Below are 17,552 nucleotides of genomic sequence, written 5' to 3' on the forward strand. Positions count from 1 at the left end.
TTCTCAAGCAAAGCCTGAGAGCCCGAGAACAGAAGCAGATAAAGCAAGTGGCAGAGGGAGTCCAGGCGTAAAGCAAGGGCCCAGGAAAAGTGGGAAAGGACGCATTTTCTAAGATGCTGGTCCAGGCATCGCTCAAGGCCACGGCTCGCTGTGGTGTCAGGCAAACCAAGTCAGGACCTGGCCGGGGAGGACCGGAGAGGTTGGCAAGGAAGGTGGCGTTCACAGGAGCTTGAAAGGCAAGTCAAGATTCTTGGAGGACGTCCGGTGGCCCCAGCGGCGTGGCTCAGGCCCAGGACGCGTGCATTTACTGCGAGGTGGTGGTGGAGCAGAGGCGTGCACACGGGAGAAACCACGCACACCTCCAGGCCTGGAGAGGGTCGGGCACGATGCGGCCGGAGGGACGTCCTTTCGCGGCTGACCTCGTCATACCCCACGGACAAGTGCTTTCCTAGAAAATCTTGGCGATCCGCGTGTCCTGTTACACCCGGCACGTCGGGCCTATAATTCTCTTATTAAATATCATGGAAACTGTTTTAAAAAGATCTTACAGGAGCTACTTATCTGTGCTCCATGCCTGTCACTTTACTCAAAACCACCCCTCCCCCCCACCTGAACCCTGCATGAGGAAAGGTTTGGGTTTTCTAGATAAAAAGAAGCAATGGGGAGGCACAGAAGAGGGTCAATCAGCAGACAGCTTCTGTAGGGAGGGGGAGGAGGAGGGGGAGGAAGACAGAGGGACAAAACAGGGAGTCCTTCCCAGGTGACCCGTGGCCAGAGCCGCCCACTGCACCTCAACGCCCTCTCTCCCACCCCCCAAAGCGCAGGGCCTCCCTGGGCCTTGACCCTGAGCCCCTTGGGCGGTGCCTACGTGGCTCTACCGAACTGAACTCGCTTAAACCTACAACAGGAGTGTGTCCGCCACCCATCTTGGTTTTGACCAGTTTATGGAACTAAGAAAGGAGGGACCTTAAAAAGGCCTATTTATCGTTAAACCAAGAAAAAAGGGCAAAGCAACCATTCCGACCAGCCTCAAACCCATTCCCAGAAGCCTTGGTAGCCTACACCCCAAGTGGAACTTACTCCAAAACAGAGAAAAGTCTTGACTGGAGGGATCTCCACCAGCCTGGGGGGCGAGTCGCACAGTCCCCCATCCATCGCTGTGCTGCAGGGTGACCGGAGCTCCTGCTTGCTTGTCCCCTGGCAGGGAAGCAAGAACAGCCGCCGGCGGGGTGGGCCCTCGCTCCTGAAATAACCTTTCATGGTGAAAAGCAGCAAAACACCGTGGTGGAGAGCGCCCGTGGGGAGCCAGTTCTCCTGGGCACCCTGGTGGCCTCTGTGCTGCGAGCTCACTGAGCTCCAAGACAGTAATTAAGTCCCTGCTCCGCCTGCCCTCCTGCAGGCCAGATAAGCCCGGTTCTTTAGATTTTCATCACAGGGCACGTCGCTCACACCCTGTAATATATTCCGTTAGATTCCCCACGATTCTCTCCAAAGTCTACATAATAAAGCCATGACCAGGCTGCAGGCGAAGCAGAGAACTAACTGCCGGGCCGCCTGTTCACTCGGGCTCCTGCACGCGCTCTCCCGCTGGGTATCTCCCGCACGCACCCCACCGAGCTGTGCTGTTTACATTCACCAGTTCCCCCAGACAGGGCTGCCAGAAGCTGAAATGAAAGCCTTGTTGCTGCTGCCTCTCAGAGTCCTGGGTCCCAGCGTGGTTGGGGGATGCTGACATACCGTAGATATAGTCCAAAAAAGATGTGTACACACTTTAGCAGCTGAGGGCTCAACTTTGAAAATGAAATGCATTTTAATCAACACTGCCTTTATAATTATCCAAAGTGTGGGTATCCATTTTGGGGGCTTATATCTATGCCATTAATCTTTTTCCTTGTTTGTCGATGTTGGCATAATTGAAGCACTAAGCTACCGGAGAAATAGAAGGAAAAGGCAGTGCAAACACCTTGTGCAAACACAGGGAGGAGACCCTCAGGACCTAGTCGCAGGCTCACACAGATGCCTCAGCATCTCCCAGTTTTCACATTAAAACTGGCAAGGACCGGGCCAAACAAAATTACCGATATGTGAAACAACGCACACAGATGCAAGCGATGGTAATGCGAGCAGCAGTTTCTATAAATACAATTCCTAACCAGGATTACTATTCAAAGAACTTAGCCAAGAAAACTTTTAAAAAGGTACATTTCGCTTTCACATGTAATTTTTCCCAGCCGGTACTTCATCAGGAAGATTCGCCTGGGCCCTTCTTACCCCAGGTAAGCGCTGTCTAGCAGTGAATGGGCTTTTCCACCAGTGAAAGACACCGAATGCTTTAGGCCATGAAATCATTATGGAAATGTAACTGGCTCACACTGCAGCCCTTACGGCCTGGACATCTGTTCAACACACGCTTTCCTCTCAACACATGAAGTCTCAGGCTGCATCTGACGGTGTGGGCAGCATATTTATAACATGAGGTTCTGTCCTTCCCGAGATTAAGAGGCTTTTAAGGTGTGACCTTTGTTATTGTTCGTATCACCACCTGCTCCTACAGGTTTTCACCTACAGTGATAGAGCGCTCATAACTCCATTAGGGAGTTATCTTCACCCAACGGGGCACTTAATTGTGTGTATTAATGTCTCACTTACTGAAGGTCTCCGATTCAACATCGTAAAAAATAAAGAACAAATAGGAGAACCAAAAAAGGAGGTGAAAGAGAGACCGAAAGGCAAGATACATGTCCTAAGGCCTGGTGACCGCATCGATGCTGCAGCCCTAGGCCTGCCCCTCGGCCTACGGCCGCAGAGGTGACACACACTGAACCAGGTAAGAGTACAGGTGGCCCCTCCACAACAGTTAGGATAAGCGAGCTGGAGAGGAGTCACAGACTCCCAAGAAGCATTCTGAAAATGATATCGTATAGAAGCAAGTGAAAAGGAGAATAAAAAGCTATTATATAATTATTCATAAGAAGTCAAAATGAAGAAACAGGAGCTCTCCCACCATGTGGTGAAAACGTAAAGGTACGCTACCTTTCTGCAGTGTGCACACACTCAGTGAAATACACACATGTGCGCCGTAACCCACAGGTGCTTCTCCACACAGCCACCCGGAGTCACGTATGACAGACAATGTGGCATCAGTGTGATTCCTGCCGTTAACCCCAAGCAACAATCACTAGGGTTGGATAATGAAATGTGGCACATGAACAAAATGAACTCCAAGTGGGTCTCAGACCTGAAGGTAAAAGCTGCAACTATGAAATTTCTGGGAGACAATGTTCATGACTTCTCAGTAGGCAAGGATTTGTTAGAAAGGATGTAATAAAACACTAAAGATAAAAGAAAAATATGGACACACTGAAGTTCATCGAAATTAAAACATCCGCTCCTCGAAAGAAATCACGTAAAAAAAAAAAAAAAAAAGATGGAAAAGGCCAGTCACACGACGGATGGAAAGACTGACAACATATAGATCTGACAAAGGATTGGGATCCAAAACTGAGTAATTCATTACTCTGTACGACAAATAAGCCTCATTAAAGTGGGCAAAGAAATAACCTGAGAAGACAATTCACAAAGATGTGAGAGTGACCAACATGTGCTTGAAAAGAAGCTCAGCATCCTAATTTACCAGGAAAACAAGAATTAAAACCACAGAGAGATACCAGCGCACGCCATGGGAGTGGCTCGGATTAACATGGACAATACCACACATGCACAGACCTGCCTGAGTCCCATCCACATCACTCAGTGGACGGCAAGCACGTGCAGAGATGCTGCACACCGCCAGGCAGGAAGGAAACACGCTAAAACCAAAATGAGGTATATTACACAACTAGCAGAGTGGCTACCACAGAAAGCCGTGGCCACGCCGCATGCTGGCCAGGACGTGGAGAAACAGGATGACCCATGCGTTGCTGGAGGCGTGTAAAATGGTACCAGCACTCTGAAAGTGAAAACAAACAACTTCACATGCATTACCCGGCAGTTAGCCAAGGGAAATGAAAACTGCTATGCCCATGTGCCCGGTAGTTCACAGTCATTTTTGCAATAGGCAGAAAGATGGAAACGCTCTGAATGTCACTCAATGGGCACATGGGCACACTGACTGAGCCACGTCATATCACCCAGCAGAGAAAGGGAAAGATGTACTGAGACAGGCAACCAGCACACCGAGGCGTATGCAGGGCATTCGGCTGGGTTTTTAAAAAGAGCCAATTTCAAGAGGTTATACACTCTAAGAGTCTGTTTCTATAATATTCTTGAAATGACAGAGTTGGAGAACAGATTAGCTGTTTCCTGGGTTTCACAGAGGGCGCAGGACCAGGTGGGGGGAGAAGAGGTCTGGCTGTGACAGCAAAGGGCGACATGAAGACTCTTCCTGGCGATGGGCAGCTCCGCATCCCGCCGGCAGTGCCGGCTCCACGACTCTCCACCTGGGACCAACTCCACAGGACAATGTGCACAGAAATTGCTGTGTGTGAAGCTGGTGACATCGGATAAAGGATGTGGACTGCACCCGTGTCGACTTCCTGGTTTTGACATTGTACTAAAGTTATCGACACGTTACCATTGGGGAGAACTGGGTGAAGAGACAAAAGAACTCCCTGTGAATATTTTGCAACTTAAGACTCTGTAATTACTTCAAAATAAAAATCTAGAAAGAAAATACTGGCAATACCAAGAGTTATCAAGCATGTGGAGGGACTTCTTACTGGTGAGAGTGTGAAAGGACAATCATAAAGTAATTCTGCCCGTTTTTTATAATAATAAATATCTATTTATCATAAAACCCAGGAAGTCCATTCCTAGGTGTTTACCCAAGAGAAATAAAAACGTGTCACTACAAAGACTTGTGCATAAATATTCACACCAGCTCCATCCATCCTGGCGAGAACTGGAAACAACCCAGGCGTCTATTGGCAGATGGGTGGATGGACAAATCATGGGAGCCACGGTCAGTGAACAGCTGCATCATCATAAAAAGCGGCGACCTAATGATTCAAGCAGCAGCATGAATGAATCGCAAAAACGCGCTGATCACAGGAAGCCAGAATCGACGAGTACATATGCATGATTCCATTTATAAAAAGCCTCATGCAGAAAAAACTCACTCACTGTGACAGGGAGATCAGTGGTCCTCCAGTCGGGGGGTATGGGGGAGGGGGCGGCGAGGGGGGAACAGGGTGGGAAGGGAGACAGGGACCATCTTGGGATGACGGAACTGTTCCATATATTGAGTGTGATGCTGGTTACAGGAATGTGTACATTTGTCCAACCTCAGTAAACTATCCACGTAAAATTATTTATTTATTGTATGCATGCTATAGCTAATCAAGTTGATGTCTGTGAAATGTGGTACATGCTCAAGACAGAACGCCAACTAGTGAATGGAGGTGATGAATTTGACAGACAACGTGGCAACGTGGAAGGAAGGCGAAGGACCGATGAGACTGACAGCACGACCTCTGGGTATTCCCAGAGAGGTGGCTTCAAGGAGGGGTGAAGGGTGGGGGCGCTAGAGCCGACTGCTCAGGTCAGGTCCAGCTCCATGCCTGCGTCATGTGCCTTCAGGCAAGTTACTCAACGTGACAGCAGGCAACAACACCCACCCCACAGGGCTGTTGTGAGGGGTGAATAAATTAATGTTGGAAAAAGCTTAAAACAGTATCTGGGAAGTGAAAAAGGCTACACAAGTGTTGGTAAAACAACAAATAAAATAAAACAAAGAAAGCAGTGTAACGCTTTTTCAAGAATACGCGTAATTCTGACTCAGCTGATGGACAGCCAATTGCAGGGATCTCTACTGAAAGCTGCACATCCATACGTGACAGAGGGAGAGCAATGCAGAGGGGAGACGAGAGTGATCACGAATCTACAACAACAGAGGGGCTCACACTGACCAGAGTGGGAGTCTGCCTGAGCCAACAGACCCTGTGCCCTGGACGTCAGAAAGGGAGAAGGTACAGTCAAAAGGCAAAGCTATCTAGACAGTCCACAGCTGATTCAAGAAGCAACCCAGAGACTTGACTATTTATCCCAAACTACCAGAATCATAAATGACAGCTGTGAAATGAGGACAGTGAGACATAAGAAAGAGGAAGAGAAACAAAGGCCAAGACGGGGCAACAGGCTAGTGTATTGTTAAAAGTACACACACACACACACACACACACACACACACACCAGCTCTCCACTGAAACGGCACCTCCCTGAAAAAGCCTTCCTGTGCTACCCACCTCCCCACCACCCCTTACTACTGAGCAGGTAGCACTACCCATTATTCCCATTCCTCACTCACTATTGAGTTTTGTCCTCTGACTTCCCAAACCCAAACCCAAGTTACATGAGAACAGGGTCTCATCGCCTTGTTCATTATTGTAAACCCAGCACTTAGAATAGTGCTTGGCACATAGCAGAGCCTTAATCAGTATTTGCTAATAAATAAATGTAGGAAGTCTAGCATGAATAACCACAAGTGTAGTAATAACACAAACAATACCTAGATATAGCACTCCTTTAAGAAATCTACACACACACACACACACACACACACACACGCATGCAGTCCTGACAATAACCGGAGAGGGTGTCCTCACTGTCCTCACTTTGTAAATACGGAAACTGAGGCACAGACTGGTTACATCCTCAACCGAGGTTATGCATCTCACTCACTGGCAGAGCAGGAAATCAGGCCCAGGCTGTTGCTATGCTTAGTCATCACACTGAAAAAGTAGTGAAATAAAGAACTTTCTCTCCGGCCTCTCTGAGGGGAGTGTGATAGGTGCCAAGGTCTTTAGTACTGAGCACCGGTATTTGATTACCTCTAGCATCAGTCCCAATGAAAACTATTGCTATATCAGAAAGAGGGATGACATGGGATAGATTTTAAGGAGAATTTTCTCAATATGACTCATGTGCAGGGTGATGACTGGGGCTACAACATTCCTAACTTTACACTCAACTCCAGTGACCTAACCCCAATCCAGCACTCAACATTTTCTTCTCAAACTCAACTGTATTTCTACCAGCCTTAAGGCAGCTCATCATGCTGCCTTCTTTGTCTCCTCCACTGAAATTTTAGAAAGCAAAACATGGCCTTTATAAATATCATTTGGGAATGTGAAACTGCAGAGATATGAAGACAGATTTTTAAAACCCAATCGCGTTTCTAAGCGTAGAGTTTCCACTTGCGATTGCCTTGGCCTGCCCCACTGAGAGTGTTCCTTTTTTGCCCGCTCTAAGGAGACTATACAAATCGGACAAATTAAAACATTTACTGTGTACAAATCATTTCATCAATATGTCAACTAGTGAGTTTTAGCAACTCTTGAAGTATGAATATATTCTCAGTCCTTCCTTCAAGAGAAAATCACTTAAAAGTCAAAGCAATGAAGCTTTGGCTGAATAAATTAGAAAGCTCAGCCTTATGAAGCAAAATTTCTCTGTACTTACATATATTCACTGTCTAGAGGCGGTCAATCTCAATTATGGATGTTTCAATACTTCTCTTTATCCCCAGGAAAGGGCTCAGGATTCCAACTCCAGGACCACAACTAAGCAAGGTTAGGGTATCTTGCATTGTACTCTGTGAATCCACCTCAATTTTGGGAAGAATTTATAGTTGATTCTCTCGTTTTATTTTGTTTTGTTTGGGGAACGACCCCTGATCCACTGGTCAGAAATAATAATGGCAAACAAGACAATGTTTCAGAACTGAGTAGACAGTTTTGAATATTAAGCTTTCCAAAGACATGGAATCCTCCATTTCTATGGACATCTTTTAAAAGGGAAACACACAAATCAATCTCAGCCCCTTTACTGGGGTGCTTCCGGGATTTCATAAATGCCTTTTAGAGACACCTCATCATTCCTGGGCAATGAAAGAAAAAGGTGTGACGGCAGGAAAGGAGCTGAGGGAACAGCTAGTAAAACCATCCCCCACCCCAAAAAGACCTTTAGTCTGAAAAGAGCAAAATCCTCTCCTGGTCACTAACACTCAGCTCTACAGGCAAGAGCACACACAAAGTTCATCTCCGACATTAATGGGAAGTGTACTGCATCAGAAAGAAAAGGGACTCCCACATACTACCAACTTCATGCACTGGAAGGAATTGCAGAGACTGATCATTCGCAAACCAAGAAGGGCCTTTGGGCAACTCTGCCGCCTTAAAGGGTTTAGGGGTCCGAGCGGGTCTGGATTATGATTGTGCACTAAGCCAATGGGAGGCTGAAGATACTGTTAACAGAGACGCTCTCCTGAAACGCTAGCATTGCCACTGCAGCGGAGTGATGAGAAGTCAGTGTCCACGGGACACGCGCACTCCTGTTCCTACAGGAGAGGATCCCACACCGATGGAGCAGCCGCCTCCAAAGCAGCAAGTCCCCCACGGGGGCAGCACAGAGGAGAACAGCAGTCTACAGCGTGCCCCGCGCGGAAGTGGAGTGAATACCCAAAGAACAAACATTTTTAGGGTTTTTTTTAAACACTTGCTGATTTTGTTGAGAGCTCTATCATAAATGTTACTATTTTTAAAAATACTTATTTTAATAGATTTATCATTACTCTCAAGTCAGTGAGTCCTGTGTTTTAGTTCCATTTTTTCTCACTTAGTCCTCAAGTTCATGCAAAACATGTCCATATCCGCAACATTCCAGTTCTATCTCACAGCAGGTCAAATATAGGAGGTCCCAGAGTAATACCCATGTGCCAAAATTACACATGCTATATATGATATACAAACTCTACTTTCATATGAAAGTGTAATATATTATAACATAATTATCTATACAATATTTGCTAATTAATTCAGAAAATGATTTCAAGTCTCTAAGTTCCCATGTGTTTAATCACACCCATGATTTACACCGCTCATCTTCATTCTTGGACGGGATTCTCGTTCTCACTTATAACCGCTTCCTGTATGTTCTCACCACATTTGTAACTTCCTTGGGAAACCCGGAGCAGTACACCTCATTCTGGTATCACAGTTCCTGGCAGTGCTTCTAGCTGTTGGATTGAAGTCTAGGAATAAGACAAAAATGGGATCATCCTGCCAAATAAAAAACAGCACAATCAACCCAAATCAGGCCTGCTAAGCAGAGAATCCAGAATAAATATCTAGACGGCAAGTGAGCACTTTATGCAACACTACCCTTTAGGAAATGGAGATGCAGATTCCGTTGTTTACAAAGGTGGCACAATTGCATCGATGAGCTTCAGTCAGGCTTTTGAGGTCTACCTCTGTTCCCGCATCTCCGTTCCTTCTCTTTCCAGCCCAGTGTGCTCACTATCTACACACCATACGCTCACATCAGCGACTACAGAGGAAGGAACTCCACACCGAGACGCAGATGCACAACCTTGACACCCAAGGTCCCACTCCACAGAGGTACTGTGACAAAATGACGCCCTCTGAAAACATTACAGTGTATTTCATGAAAATCTATCTGAGAAAGTTTCGTTTCATACAAGTGCAAACGGAAACGGCAGTGAATCTTATTGGTGGTGTCAGAGTGGAGGGGAGAGAGGAGGAGGCAGGCCGGAAGGACGATGCAGTTAAGGAAAATTACTGAAACTTTCCATCACAATGTGATGCTTTGAGTGAGCATTTCCATCCGTACATAAAGAGCCACGATCTTTTCCAGGCAGAAAAATAGTATAAAATTGATAACACGAGTGAACTCCTGCCATCTTAAAACATCTGGCCTTTTTTTGGACAATCTTACTTTAAATGGTATCATCATATAAAAGAATGGCATTTACATGGAATGAATGAAGACAGGTACCTCTGTGACAAACGTTGAAATATAACATTGTAATGAAAAAAGTCTCAGGAGAAATTTTGGGGAGAAAAAGAGAGAGTCTTCAATAACAACTTACTGTGGCCTGGATTCGTAAGAATATCCTTTAGTTTTGCAAATTGCCTCCAATTTGCTGAGAACCACTGGTGTTTGCCCGCTTAAAATAAGCAAAGATTACATATGTACCATGTGCCATCTTAAATAAGGAACAAGTACAATATGGTATTTAAACAGCTGTGTGAAGACACTGGTTGAAACAAGATTCATTTTTCAGCTGCGCTTGCTATGTTTCATTTTGCCAAATATAAACTAATGCGACATTAAATTAACCACTGATTTGTAGACGAAAGCAGAGACCCCCCACCTGCAAATAATCCAATAAACACAACCATTTTTCAAATGCCAGTGAAGTTGTCATAATTTGGGGCTGAAATTGTGGACAAGAAAGAAAAACTGCAGAAATGATTTCATTGCTCTAGTGGGTGGGCAAAATGCAACTGCTTTCATTACACGCAGTTTTATTTGAGTGAGCTGACAGATGAACAGCAAATAATACATCTGTAAAGACTCTAGGAAGAATTTTACAGAAGGCAATTAGTGAAGGTTATTGCAGAAACTCAATCTTCTGGAAATAAACAAAAAATTTTAAATGTTACGCAGTAAATGAGCTTGAACCAGTTAACAAAATCAAAGAAAACAGAGTGTGTGTTCAAAATAATTTTACACCCACAGGTCCACGAGGCGCCATGTAGTCTATCAGAAAAGGTCGTTTGCTCTGTGGTATCTCACGGACCAAGAATTGCTACTTATTCACATAGACTCCCTCAGTCTCCTCTTCCCATTTTGTTAGACGATTTTATATCCCCATAAATTAAATAAAGCATTGTAGCACCAGTAAAATATGTACCTAAGCAAATATATTTAAAAGACAGTAACTATTCATTTTCAGGGCCATTGTGATATGTAAATCTATTTAGAGCAGGGTCCTTTAAGTGGGGTCCATATACTCCTCATCTACCAAAGACTTCAATAGAGATTTCAGTGCGGGTGGAAAAGACATCACATGCTTTTTTTCACTAATATCTGTTTAAATTTCCCTTAATTAGAAGAGGTGAGGTGGACATGGGGGGGGGATGGGTGACATCTGTAAGTGTCAACAATAAAAAAATATCAACTACCACATAAAAAGGAATGGAGACAATAAATGACAGTAGTGACCGCACCTGTGACCAGTAGGAAACACAGAGACTTGGAAATGTTGTTGTACTCATCACTAACTCCAAAATTACTGCACTTATTAGTGACAACACATGTTACTATGTTGACAATTTTTTGGTACTTTAATTGCTAGAATTCCATTTCACTGGCTTCCTTTATAATTCCAGGCGATCAATTCCGGGCACTCGACAGCGTTGTGTAACTGGACCCACAGACTGCACGAGACCACAGAAGGAGTCCATGCACCGGAAACTCTGAGGTGCCTCTGACTTTCCAATCCAGCAGGTAAAGGGGGAAAGGTAGGGAGACAAGACCTTCTGGAGCTTAATATATTTTGCATTCGCATCTTGTTTAGTTTTGCTTTATTTTTTAATTCTGGGAGAACAATTATCCTAGCTGAATGCAATCAAATAAATATTGCTTACTCACACACCATCTTCACCCATTTATTACTGGTTCTAAGACATGTTCTTTGCTTTAAAAAAAAAAAGTTTATCCTTCCCCAGCCAGTGTGGCTCAGTGGTTGAGCATCGAACTATGAACTTGGAGGTCACAGTTTGATTCCCGGTCAGGGCATACGCCCGGGATGCAGGATCAATCTCCAATGTAGGACGTGCAGGAGGCAGCCGATCAATGATTATCTCTCATCCTTGACATTTCTATCTCTCTCTCTCCCTCTCCCTTCCTCTCTGAAATCAATAAAAATATTTAAAAATAAGTAAATAAAATGTTTATCCCTACTTACCATTTCAAAAAATACCTTCGCCATGTTCTAGACTGTGATAGACAGACCTTGCACAGCCCTGGCAGTAGAGTCCACTGCTTTCTCAGCCCAGGTGAATGTCAACATACCCTCGTCATCCTAGCTAATCGCTACAGGGGTGGGGGTGGGGGTGGGATTTGCAAAATCAGTAGCTGTATGCTGAAGGCCAGAGACCAGGAGGCCTGGCTCTGCTGAAAAGCTCACATCAGGAACAGTGGTCGCAAGGGGAATCGCAACTTGATTAAATTTTCAATAATACATCATCTAATACATCATCATTTCCAAGGCCATTCTCCTTTTGTACAAGTCAAAACGTTAAGTAAAATGAGAATGTGATTTTTAAAAAAGCACCATTTTTGGACCTCAACTCCTTGCTGGCGGCTCCTGAGATGCCTTCTCACAGGCTGCGCCACTTTGGCCTCCGAGGTGAGGCACTAAAGGTCTTCTGCAAGGGGAGCCTGCAGGAGCTGGGACACCTGTCACCAGGTGGAGCCGCAGCCAGTGAGATGCCCTCAGGCTAGGGAGGGAGGGGGAGGGGCCTTCACCCTCTAACCACCAGAGTCTCATTTCCACCAACAACAATCTCATAATCTTGTTTCAACAGGGGAAAGTATAGTCCATAGGGATGTGGAGTATTTAAGGAAAGAGATGGTGAAGGTTTGATCATTTAAAACCTGAGGTTTTCTAGAAGCTAAAATAGCCCCTCGGGCAAAGAAGGGAACAGATTAAAGGGAGGCCAGTTCACTGGCTGAAAATCCCCTTCAGGGCACATCACAGGAAGGAACCAAGGCCTGTTGGGGAATAAAGAAGGTTACTATTTCAGGTGCAACATTCTATAGGAGGTGAAAACAGTGACTTTACCTGAAAATCCCTTCTGTTTTTTTCTCTGGTTTTTAACCCTAGTACTATTAAACGAAACTCTTTCCCCCCTTGTTGACTAGTCATTTCTATGCATAAAGGTATCTTTTAACAAATACCCTCATCATCACATCCTCCTCCATCCGGGATCTACTCAGAACAGGGAGATGAGTCACTGACCCCAGCCCCACGTCCTGGGGGGCTCCCACAGCAGCAGGTAGCACCTGGCCTGCATCCGGCCGGAAAGCGAACACCTGGTCGGGTTGTCGTCCAGGGCAGCAGCTAATTCTCTACACAAATCTGAACAAGTCCCCAAAGCGCCTTCCATGTGGCCCCACTCGCTCAGTGAACAGTCGCTGTCCATCCACCTCTGCACTCTCATCAGAAGCTTGGGAGTCATCCCTGCCTCTTCCCTCTCGTCCCACAGCCAATCAGTCCACATTCCGGTTAGATGTTGAGTCTGTTCATTTCTCTCCAACCGGCTGCCGTGGCGTTTACCTACACCTTTCTAACCCAGGTGATTTAATCTGGTTCCCAACGGGTTTCTCTGCCTCTGGTTCTATGACCCGCAAATTCATGATCCAAAACACAACCAGAGTAATCTTCCCCACCACACTCAGATCAAGTTCAAACTCCTTCACACAGCTTACAAGGCCCGTTATGATTTGACTGTTTACTCCTCAACCTACCTGATCTCTTACTTTTCATACCCAACGATGCTAAATTGTTTGGAGTAACTCCAGCGGCCATCCTCGGTCAGCACCAAGTCCCACCATCCCTCGGTTCTCAGAGCTAAATTCAGCTGTAACCTCCAGGAAGCATGTCGGCCAGGTGACCCTCTCTGCCTCCCAGGCCACCTGTGGTTACTGTTACCACACCACACTGTATGGGACTGCTTACTTCTTCCTCTTCCTCCCTCCGTCCCTGACTGTGAAATCCTTAAAGTGGAAGCAACCTTCTTCATATGTCTTCCCTGGTGCCTAGCACATGTACTTGACATTGAGACCTGCAATAAAATGTTTGCTGGATAAGACGATACATGAAGAAATGTGGGGATGGATGCGATGCAAATCTGTTCTTCCTTCAAGAAAAAGTGGCCACCACAATGGAGATGAACTATGACAGCTACTTTTTAGGTCTGTGCCACCAACAACAACAGCTAAGAGTCCATGGGAAGTTCCAGGATATGCCGTGTGGTCCAGGGGAGCTGACTGATGGAGGGTCACGGTGCTTTAGATCCGACCTGCCGTTGTTTGCCTCCCATGGTACCCAACCAGCACCTGTCCACACAGAGAGGCGACGTCAGCACCCGCTGGCTCGGCGTCAGCAGACTGCCAGCTCTGCTGGAAGAAAAGCATTTTAATCAAACCCCGCCTCCTGTGCATGATGGAACCATCCGAGCTGATTGAGTGAGTGACAGTGATTATGAAGGATGCTTCCCAGCCGCACCAAAGGCTCCTGGGGAGCCCACACTGCTCAGATCTCGGATTTGAGAAAATGAATTCAATGTCCTTAATTAAATACAAATATTCCCAACTGGGAAAACAAACTTTACTTCCTTAAATTATTTATCTTTGATGTTGAGCTTCTAAGGTGTTCACAGCACATCTTAAGAGTGATAAAAAACACTGTGAATTAGAATCAGAGCCCAAACCCAAAGCCTGGAGCTGCTCTGTGAATATGCCCCAAATCTCTCCATTCAGAAATCCTCGAACGTGGTTTCCATGTAAGTGTCCTCTTACCAGACTCACTGCGCCAAGTCCAGGAAGAGGAGGCACAGTATGAACAGTGGTTTATCTGATTAGAAAGGTGTAAACCAGGTGGTGATTCAGGATAGAAAGTCACTGTGTGCCTTTCAGAGGCTCTGGAAACACGTCTACAATTTTACTTTCATCTTTGCCTTGGCGAGGGCCTAGCTGACCTTAAAATAACTGAAGTCGCGCTGACTCAGACCCTGACACCGCAGTGCCGCTGTGAAACCCCCAGCACGAGAAAAGCCAGGGCACGGCCAGCAGTGCCGGAGCACTGGCCCTCGCGGTGGAGCCTTTATGTTTCCTGCAAAAGGAAGCCATGCCGGGGTGTCCCTGTAGGAACAGAAGGTAACGACTTCCCACCTGTGGTCCTGCCTGCATAATTCACCCTAACACGGACATGTGACTTCAGGACATAGCTACTGAACAACGAGGAATCTGTAAGGACGGAAGATTTGACTTTGGGTGGCGAACACACAATGCAACATACAGACAATGTATCACAGAACTGTACACTTAAAACCTATGTGATTTCATTAACCAATGTCACCCCGATAAATTCCATTAAAAATAAATAAATAAATAAGCCGGTTCTTGGAAATAATCAACAAAACAGATGACCTAATTTCTTAAAGGGGAGTGGGGAGGAAGGTGAATAGAAAGTCCCAAAGCATAATAATAGGACATGACAAGTGAGAAATAAGCATCAAATGAGTGACAGATGAAATAAAGACTAAGTCAAGAGAAAAGTCTGCTGTGCATGCAAACACACTTAAACACGGATGACATAACATATCACTTGGCAAAATTGACCACAATAGAGAGAATGCCACTGAGGAAATGCCTAGAAAAAGAGGTAAAACCAATTCGTCACCAACAGACCATAATTCAAAAAAGCCTCCTTAAGTCAAGCTGAGGCATGTCCAGTTAAAAGCAAGCCACTGAATATTCTTAACAGTAGCAGGATCCAAATAAAAAAATGCACTTAAGGTCATGTGTCATTAATTTTCACTTTAACTGTAATTTTCGTGAGAAATTTCAATTCAAAAAAGAAAAAATGATTTTCAAGAGTTAAAAATATTCAATATCAACGACTATAGCTCACTATTTATTAATTTATTTTTATTTTTTAAAAAGGCAACAAAAGGCAGATGAACCAAACTCAACATGCCAAACAATGAATGACACGCCATGGGTTTCTTGAGGACCGAGAGGAGCCACTGCTCCATGTTTGGTGGCTTCACATTCTGCTATTTTTTTTTTTTATCAACTATGACGAGGATAAGTTTGTCACATCCATAAAAACATGAGCTGAAATTAACATGCAAATTATGGTGCCTGTGTGGGTTGCCATTTTATTAATTTCAATTCACTGACATAATTGTGTTCTCCAAATTTATGAGTTTTGCAAATGCCATCCCATAGAGAATGCAGTATTTGGTGAATATTCTTTTACTAGCATGATATCCAACAATACTTGAATCCACAGAAAAAAGATAATCTGAGATTTTAGTCACAAAATAATGCATATACATTTGTATATATTCTGTGAGGGGATTTTGACAGTTTTTTTAAACAAAAATATGAATTTTAACCCTGGCTAGTAGTTCTGTTGGTTGGAGTGTCATCCCAATACACCAAGGTTGTGGGTTCGATTCCCTGTCAGGACACATACAAGAATCAACCAATGAACACATAAATAAGTGGGACAATAAATCAATGTCTGTCTGTCTGTCTCTCTCTCTCCGCCCCCCTCCTTCCCTTCTGTCCCTCTCCATTCTTCTCATTCTAAAAATAAATAAGTAAATTTTTTAATGTTTACTTTTAAAATAACACCTGTCAATGCTAGAAACTTTCAAGGATAAAAATTATATACAAAAGGACCATTTAAAAAAATCTGTTATCTTTAAATTATAAGTAAAAATTGGTAATATTTTTACATATTTTGTTTCAATATTCTGGTACGGAAATAGATACTTTCTCTAAAAAATACAAACGTGGCATTACTTAGCTACAATGAGAGACGTGACCAAAGCACTCTCATTTCAGTAACTTACATAAACGACAGCCTTTTATAGCGACTTACAGACCAAGTAGGCACCTGCACGTGAGGTGCACAGTAACTTACACCTTTGGGCTTGTAGACTTTAACCCTCTGTGCATCCTGTACGAAAGTGGACAGCTGCGGAACCCAAGTCAGAAAACATAACCAGGGTATAGAAAAGTGTACCTATAAAGGTACTGATTCTTAAAACGTATGTAAGAGCAAACCACATCTAAATAGAATGGCTCATTTAACCTGCTGCACCTGCGTTTCCGCCCAACCTGGGATGGATGGGGATGCAGCTCATGGTACGGGTCGCAGTGAGGAAGTGGCGTCTATGACTTCGCGGGCATGCCATGCCACACACAAACACACACACACACACACACACACACACACACACACACACACACACACCTTTCACTGCACCCATCGCTGTGTTCTGAGCGGCACCGCAAGGTCCTGCCGACACTGCTTGCTTCTCCAGCCACCTCTTTACACCCCAGGAGACTAAAGCAAATCTTTCGTGGAATCTGCCACAGAGAAAGTAGACAATCTATCAATAAGCAAAAGCTAAATAAATGTGGGGAAAACCAGCTCACCAATGCAGTTTCCAAATAAAAGAAAACCATGTGTAACTATTTTCACAGCAAAGTCAAAAGCTAGAAAGCAATCTTACAGAACCTTAATAATTCCTCTTAGTCTTTATTGGTGAAATATTGCAGATGTCTCCTTGAGCCCTCACTCTGCACCACGCACCCCCAAGCCCTCCCCGCACTCCTGTCTGTGCCCACAGGTCATGCATCTGTGCATACAAGTTCTTGGACGGAACTCTTCCACCTCCACTCCCGCCTTCCCTCTGAGACTCCTCAGTCTGTCCCATGGTCTGTGTCTCCGGATCTATTTTGTTCATCAGTTTAGTTTGTTCACTAGGTTCCACGTGTGAGTGAGATCATATGATACGTGTCTTTCTCCGCCTGGCTTATTCTGCTATCTGACCATTTCAATGCTATCATCAGATCCTCCCTTTTACCAAGATGAGCGCCGAGGCGGAAGGAGAGAGGCACAGGGTGCTCGAGGTCAGAAACGGGGGCAGGAACACAGGCCCCCA

At 44.9% G+C, this 17,552-nt stretch overlaps 1 protein-coding gene across 2 annotated transcripts in view; it reads right to left on the reverse strand.

Moving 5' to 3' along the window:
- IMMP2L (inner mitochondrial membrane peptidase subunit 2) overlaps window positions 1-17,552 on the reverse strand; it is a 473,548-nt gene that overhangs the window by 333,790 nt on the left and 122,206 nt on the right. The window contains exon 5 of one of the 2 annotated variants that reach the window (XM_070425224.1): window positions 8,906-9,056. The exons of the other annotated variant lie outside the window; for it this stretch is intronic. Within the exon in view, the coding sequence (XP_070281325.1) occupies window positions 9,029-9,056 (28 nt within the window). The 3' untranslated portion in view covers window positions 8,906-9,028. Of the gene's footprint in view, window positions 1-8,905; window positions 9,057-17,552 lie in introns of those variants that run through there. 2 annotated transcript variants of the gene reach the window in all.

Source organism: Myotis yumanensis, unplaced genomic scaffold (assembly GCF_028538775.1).
Source record: "Myotis yumanensis isolate MYYU_CA2020_CCGP unplaced genomic scaffold, mMyoYum1.0.hap1 SCAF_9, whole genome shotgun sequence".
NCBI classification, from domain to species: Eukaryota; Metazoa; Chordata; class Mammalia; order Chiroptera; family Vespertilionidae; genus Myotis; species Myotis yumanensis.